Here is a 6976-nt window from a genome sequence, read left to right as displayed (position 1 = left end):
TGCTTATGTGAGTAACATGTTTGTAATTCTTGCAAACCACAAATGTCTTCATTTTTCCACTTGTAAAACAAGGATGAAAATAGCACCCCCTGCCCCAATCCAGCATTCCTTCTCACAGTTTTTCATTTTGAGTGGTGACCCATTAGTGGGTTATGAGATTAATGTAGTGGATCATTACTAGCATGTTGTAATAATGAACTAGAAATAGAAGAAAAAGTTGTACATAAACAGTATTGCTTTCTGGGACAAATGCCTTCATTTGCTTTCTGAAGGCATTTGTCCCAGAAAGCAATACTGTTTATGTACAACTTTTTTCAGGTGTGGATGTGTGTGTGGATGTGTGTGTGTGTGTGTGTGTGTGTGTGTACATGCTGGATCATAGCACAATATATTCTTTACTACAGGTCACGTAAAAAAAACCTCCAAAGTTATTGCTATAAAGTTTTTATCAGGCACATAGTTAGCAATCATTAAATATTTGTTGAATGAATGAAGAAAAATGGCAGGCCCTTCTGATCCACTTGTACTAGTCAAACTTTTCTACAGAAATCTTAAGCAGTTCATACATAGCTCTTAAGGCAGAGATCACAAACTGGTAGAAATCACAAACTAGTTACTCAAGGTCCCCAAACATGCCTTGATTATCATGTTTGAAATAGTTCATTTAAAACATGTATGCCCTAACCAGTTTGGCTCGGTGGATAGAGTGTCGGCCTGCGGACTCAAGGGTCCCAGGTTCGATTCCGGTCAAGGGCAATGTACCTTGGTTGCGGACACAACCCTGGTGGGGAGTGTGCAGGGGGCAGCTGATCGATGTTTCTCTCTCATCGATGTTTCTAACTCTCTATCCCTCTCCCTTCCTCTCTGTAAAAAATCAATAAAATATATTTTTAAAAAAACATGTAAAAATTTCCCATTCAAATCTGGATATTTGGCTTAAAAACAAAATCTGGCAATTCTGAGCCCACATGACACCCAATCATTCCACCCATCTGATACCCTATCATTCCACCCAACAGTGTCACTTATTTAGACTGTCTGAAAGGTGCTTGCTTGCAGCTACCTGAGCTTATGACTCCCAGCCTACAGGATATATTCGTGATTCCAACATCTAGACATATCTGGCCTCAACCACATTCTTGACCTTCACCATGTATTTCCCACATCCTACTTTCATACCTTGAACTTCAGTTTCTTCATCTGTAAAATGAGAGTGATACCAGATGATCCAAGTAAAAGTGACTAGCATAAAGTTAGGGCCCAATAAGTACAGTATGTTCTAAATCCATTCCCACCTCAGTTAATGATAACAGTTTACCCATTCCTAGACCAGTGGTTCCCACACTTTGATATATGCTGGAATCAGCTGAGAAATCTTTAAAAAATACTGAAGCTTGGTTCCTAACCCTCCTGACTTCTGATTTATTGCCATGAGGTATGACAGAACAGCAAAACATTTAAAAGCTTCTCAAGTGATTCAACTACACAGCAAAATTTGAGAACCACTTACCTGGTCACCTAATCTAGAAATGAGTCATTACTGACTTCACCTTGCTCTCCATCTGCCTCTAAAATGTCTCTCTAATAAGGTCCCTCCTCTCTGCTCCCATGCCAAAATTAAGGCTTTTAATATTCTTCCTCAATTTTAGTAGTACCTTCTCTTAAGGGTGCCCCTGACTCTAATTTCCACCCCTGACCATTCCACACAACACTGCCAAAGTTATATTTCTAAAATAAACCTGATCACCCAGAAGGCATGGCTCAGTGGTTAAGCTATGAACTAGGAGATCACCGTTCGATTCCCAGTCAGGGCAAATATCCAGGTTATGGGCTCTATCGTCAGTGTGGGGCGTGCAGGAGGCAGCCGATCAATGATTCTCTCTCATCATTGCTGTTTTTCTCTCTCTCTCCCTCTCCTTTCCGCTCTAATATCAATAAATATATACTTAAAATAAACCTGATCTTGTCATCCCTTGCTTAAAAGCAATGAAGTCCAAATTCTTTAACTTGCCATGAGAGCTCTCACAGTGAGGCCCCTGTCTTTCTAGCTTCATCTGCTGCTATACCCCAAAATACAGGGTGGGGGAAAAGTAGGTTTACAGTTGTAAGTATGGAAAACAGTCTATTCTTGTGTTATTATTTATTACTAGTAGCCCTGCGCATGAATCCGTGCGCCAGTAGCTCGCTGCCCCCCTTCGCCCTCCCCCTCCATAGCTTGCTGCCCTGCCCCCTCCTGTAGCTCTCCACTGCCTACTTGTAGCTCACTGCCCCACCCTCCTGCTGATCTGTTACATAACGACCATTTGCATATTACATCTTTATTATATAGGATTGTATTATTTTCCATATGAACAACTGTTTTGCCCCACCCTATATACGCTACCACTTCACACTATCACACTACCCAATTATTTTGGGGTTTTTGGGTCATAGTTGAGGCATGCATCCCACTCTGCCTTTGTTCATGTTGCACCCTTTACCCAGAGCTCCATTTAGACAGTCTCCTACCTCTCTGTGGAACAAAACCTTATTTGTGCTTCAGTGTCCACCTCAAAAATATCACTCTTTATGAAATACTTCTCATCCCCATATTCAACCTTTCCCTCTCCTCTATAGTACTTGCATATAATTATAAATGGTTAATATGTGTCCAGGGCTAATTATAATGGTTAATATGTGTCCAATTATAATGGTTAATATGTGTCCAGTGCTAACAGCTTTACATGTACTCTCATTTAATCTTCAAAACAATCCTTGGGTAGATGTTATGCCCAACTTACAGACGGGGTAACCGAGACTTTCAGCAAATGGTAGTCAAGGATGGGCTCTGCTGCTTGACTTAAGCGCCCATTTTCCTTACCACCACCTTTTCGTGCCTCCTTTTAAAATCTCTTCTAAAGGGTACCCAACTTCATAGTATAATTGAGAGAATAAACCTTGAGCAAAGCAGAGCCCTGGTCTCCCAGATGTCTCCTGGCCACAAGATCTGGTGTTCAATAAGTATATTCTCAATGAATAAACTACATAATGGAATAAAACTCTTAGCGCAATCCCATGTTCTTTAAAACAATATACGGGTCTGATTTTCAATAGTTCATTCAGGCCTTTATTATACTTAACACTTTGACCTATTATTAAAGGCCTGAATAAATAGAGAGTATCTCATTACTTAATGGGAGCTTAATTTTGGCCGCAAATAAGACTCAGGATGGATAACTGGCTGATGACCTGAAATGCTGAAACATAAAACTGTTAAGTGACAAACTACAGATTTTTAAAAAGAATGAGCACATCCCTTGCATGGGTTTATCTCCCACATCACATATATGCCTGGTCAGAATTACAGGGATCCACTCTAAAACACCCTTCAAAAGCGTTCCTTGTGTTCCCTTCTCCGACTCATTTCATTTCTGCTGCAATACACTCTGCACATCCAGACCTGCAGAGGTGCAAGCGGTGGAAAAATGAAACTTCGTTTTTCACTAGCAACTGACGGAAGGGGAGGAAGTAATGCATCTCGCAGGGTCTCGCGTGTATACAATCAGTAAAACCCTGATGGGGAAAATTAAAACAAAACAAGCAAAGCATCTTGGGGCTGAGATTCGTGTTAGCCTGCAAGAGGCGAAGCGCGTGGCAGTCACCATGAAAGAGTTCACTCTCTGGCGGACACTCGGAGTGGACGAGAAGGACCCTAAGACAAAAGAAGACACTTTCCCTTTTCGTGAGCACTTACTCTGTGCCAGACACGCGTGGTGCTCCTTATTCGAGCCCGCAAGATGTGATTATTCTGCCTGTTTCTCAGGCAGGAGCCGAGGCTCAGATCAAAGGCACTCGGCTGCGGGCAGAGCGGACAACCCGAACACAGGGAGTCTGACTCCATAGCTGAGCTCCTAAACCCTGAGCGGCACCGCCTGTCCGGTCACAGAGTCGCCCCAGGGCAGTAACAGGACACGCGTGGGCGCTTTAGCGTTTCCCCATCTCGCGGGTTGGGCAAGACAGGCATCAGGAGTGAGGTCAACGAGGCCTGGAGGGGCTGAGAGACTCGAACAAGGTCACAGAGAATTTCCGCCCCGGCTGGGAGCGGACCCCCGAGTCCCCTAGGACCCCTGTGGGCGCCAGAGCACAGAGCCGACCAGCACCGGCCGGCCCGCGAGGTCAGGCCTGCGAGCAGGGTCGCCGGCCCCAGGACACCGGCCGCGGGGCCAAGACCAAAGTCAGGCCGCCGCCTCCGCCCAGCATTCCGCTAAGAGCCTTACCCGGTCGCCAGAACTTCACCGGTCCCACGGGCGCAGCCATGCTGGGGTGAAAGGTGACGAGAAGGCTCCACCCCTCCACCCCTCCACCCCTCCGTCGCGCGCCGGCCCGAGCCGGGGGGCGTGGCCCGCGGTGAGTCCGGGCTCCGTGGTTCCCGCGGAGTTACGGCCACGCCCCCCGTGGCAACCGCCCCTCTGCACCACGTGACCGGAGGCTCGCCGCCCCCCCTGCGAGCATTCTGGCCCCGCCCCCAGGCCCACGTGATCTGTGATCCGTGATCCGCTCCGTCGCCGCGGAGAGCGGGGCGCGCTTCTCTGCTGTCTTCAGCTTTGCGGTCACTGGTCCAAGTGGCCTCTTTAGGAGCGTGGCGTGGCCTGGATGGCGACCGCTCGCCTTCAAGGGCGAGCTGTGGGAAAAGACCACTGGCACGTAGTGGGCACGGAGACAGTGCAATTAACGGCTAAATACTGATTATGTCGCAAGCGATCTCATATCTCAGCTTTACTATTGCTCTTTTACTCTCCTCAATATTTTCAGGTCGAAGCATAATAACTACCTTGTGTGTTTGCTGGTTCGGTTAATTTTTATTGGGCGCCCGGATACTGCAGTTTTCAGTCCCTACCTTCGTGGAGCTTTTGTTCCGGTGGAGGCAAAAGTGAATAGGAAGTAAATGCTTGGTAAACAGTAGTGTTTATTACTATCAGTAAACAAAACAATGGGAAACAGTATGGGAGGAAGTCTTCAGGAGCCTGGAGAGTAATGCTGAAAAACAGGGATAAAAACGGTTTGGAGTAAGAGGATTAGAAATGGGTAGGTCAGTTGGGCTAGGACACTAATCCAGTGTCTCCCACAATTGGACTGCTCATATGCTTCAAATGCTTGTTAAAAATACAGATATTAGTCCCCAATCCATTCTTGAGTCAGAATCCTCAGGGGCAGAGGCCTGGAAACCTGTATTTTAAGAAGCCCCACAGATAATTTGTTTTAATCAACAAGCTTGAGAAAGAGTTTACTAATCCAAAGGAGAGGTAACAAGAGCTAATACTAGTAAGTTCAAGTAGAGGAACTATTTTATGGGTAGGCAACTAGTTGAAGTGTGAGGCTTCAGATTAGAGCAGTGAAGGAATTTCTGCACTCTTTCAAAGAAATTACATAGTCATGTAAAGATCAAGGGTTGGAAACATGTAGACATGATTTGGAATCCTAACTTTGCCATTTCCTACCTGTCATCTAATATTTTAAAAGGTTGTATTAAATGAGATAACATGTAAAGAACCTAACAGTGTAAGTAAGACCTAGCATGTGTCCCAAGTTCAATCAATGTTAGCTCTCCTCAAATAGAGCAAATTCACCAAAAGGAAAAAAAATCTAAATTTACATGCATACATTCATTTTCCAAATATCTTATTTCCATAATAATAAAAATAGGATTCAATACCTGATAATCCCTCTGCCTAGAATTCTCCATACATCCTTTAAAATATCCTCATAATGGTCAGCTCTAAGAAGACTTCTCTAAACTATCTGGCTTCAGCATCCCCCTCTGTAGGCTCAGACCTGTATGCTCACTTTTGTGGTGAACTTACTTAGTTGAACTATAGTTAATATCCAAGTATTACACTGAAAGCTTCTTGAGGACAAGGACCATGTCACATTCATATTCCTAGCCCAAGAACAAAGTGCCTATTGAGTAATGTATATGTGAGCACCATTCATTATACTTTTTTTTTGTTCTTCATAACAGTGATCCTTCCTTGTTTTATTTTTGTCTTATTTCACTAAAGGCCTAAGTACAGAAAACAGAGTTTATACATGAATACAAGGGAAATGCAATAAATGCCACTTCTATTATTTCTGTATTTTACAAATTACTCATGTGGTTTCTATAAAGAAGTCTTCCTATTTATAAAGAGTCCATAAAACTGGAAGAGACTTTAGTCAACATCTAGTCTAGGACAGCATTTGCAATCTTATTCCCCAGAATGTCATCAGTTTGGCTCAAATAAAATCTTATAATTGTTTTTTAATCTAAATACTCTGTTTTATAGAAAACAAAACAAAACTGAGGCTCATGGAAGTTAAAAGGACTTGGTCAGAATCAATGAGTTAATTTTGCACCAGAACTGAAACTAGAACTCAGGCTTTCTGATTCCCAGGCCAGTGTTTTTTCAACCACATGGACCATTTAAAGCCATTAGAGCTTAGCTCTCCTAGGTGTGAATTAATTTATCTGTCCCAGAAAGTTCTCAAAGCCCAACTGTCTTCCTATATCTGCATTTTACTCTTAGATCTGAGGGACATTGTGAATGGTAGATCCAACGAGGGTTCTCTTTCTGCCCTGGCCACTCAGAAGCTTCCTACCCAAAGTAAGTGTGTTGGTCACTGGGGCACACACCTGTAGCCTCATTCTTGACTCCAGTTTGCATTCCCCACCCTTGGGTTTTTCATGTAGAGGCAGGTGATAAATGTTTTTCTCTCTCCCCCTCTTCCTCTCTCTAAAAATCAATAAAAACATACAGTATTAAAAACAAACAAGAGGTAGATGCGTAGCTGGGGCCCACCCGGCAACCCGCATGGCGCTCAGGTTGCAGCCAGCAGGAGGACAGGCAGGGGGGAGACAGGCGGGAGAAGAAGCAGGATTAGAAGGCCCAGTCCCAGGACCCTGAAGGATCTGAGGAATCCACCTCCTTGGTCAGGGCTCATAACCATCATTATTGCCGCC

The 6976-nt window shown here is 44.2% G+C and overlaps 1 protein-coding gene across 4 annotated transcripts in view; it reads right to left on the bottom strand.

The window, feature by feature from the left end:
• Nucleotides 1-4335, bottom strand: part of DHX35 (DEAH-box helicase 35) — a 62171-nt gene extending 57836 nt beyond the window's left edge. For all 4 annotated transcript variants that reach the window (XR_002828323.1, XR_002828324.1, XM_006085175.3 and 1 more), the window contains exon 1: nt 4257-4335. Coding sequence is in view for 2 of the 4 variants with exons in the window: in XM_006085175.3 (XP_006085237.1) it covers nt 4257-4296 (40 nt within the window). In the remaining 2 variants the exon portion in view is untranslated. The remainder of the gene's footprint in view (nt 1-4256) is intronic.
• Nucleotides 4336-6976: the final 2641 nt, after the last annotated feature.

The sequence above is a fragment of the Myotis lucifugus genome, unplaced genomic scaffold (genome assembly GCF_000147115.1).
Source record: "Myotis lucifugus unplaced genomic scaffold, Myoluc2.0 scaffold_16, whole genome shotgun sequence".
NCBI classification, from domain to species: domain Eukaryota; kingdom Metazoa; phylum Chordata; class Mammalia; order Chiroptera; family Vespertilionidae; genus Myotis; species Myotis lucifugus.
This window is presented reverse-complemented; position numbering and strand designations above follow the sequence as displayed.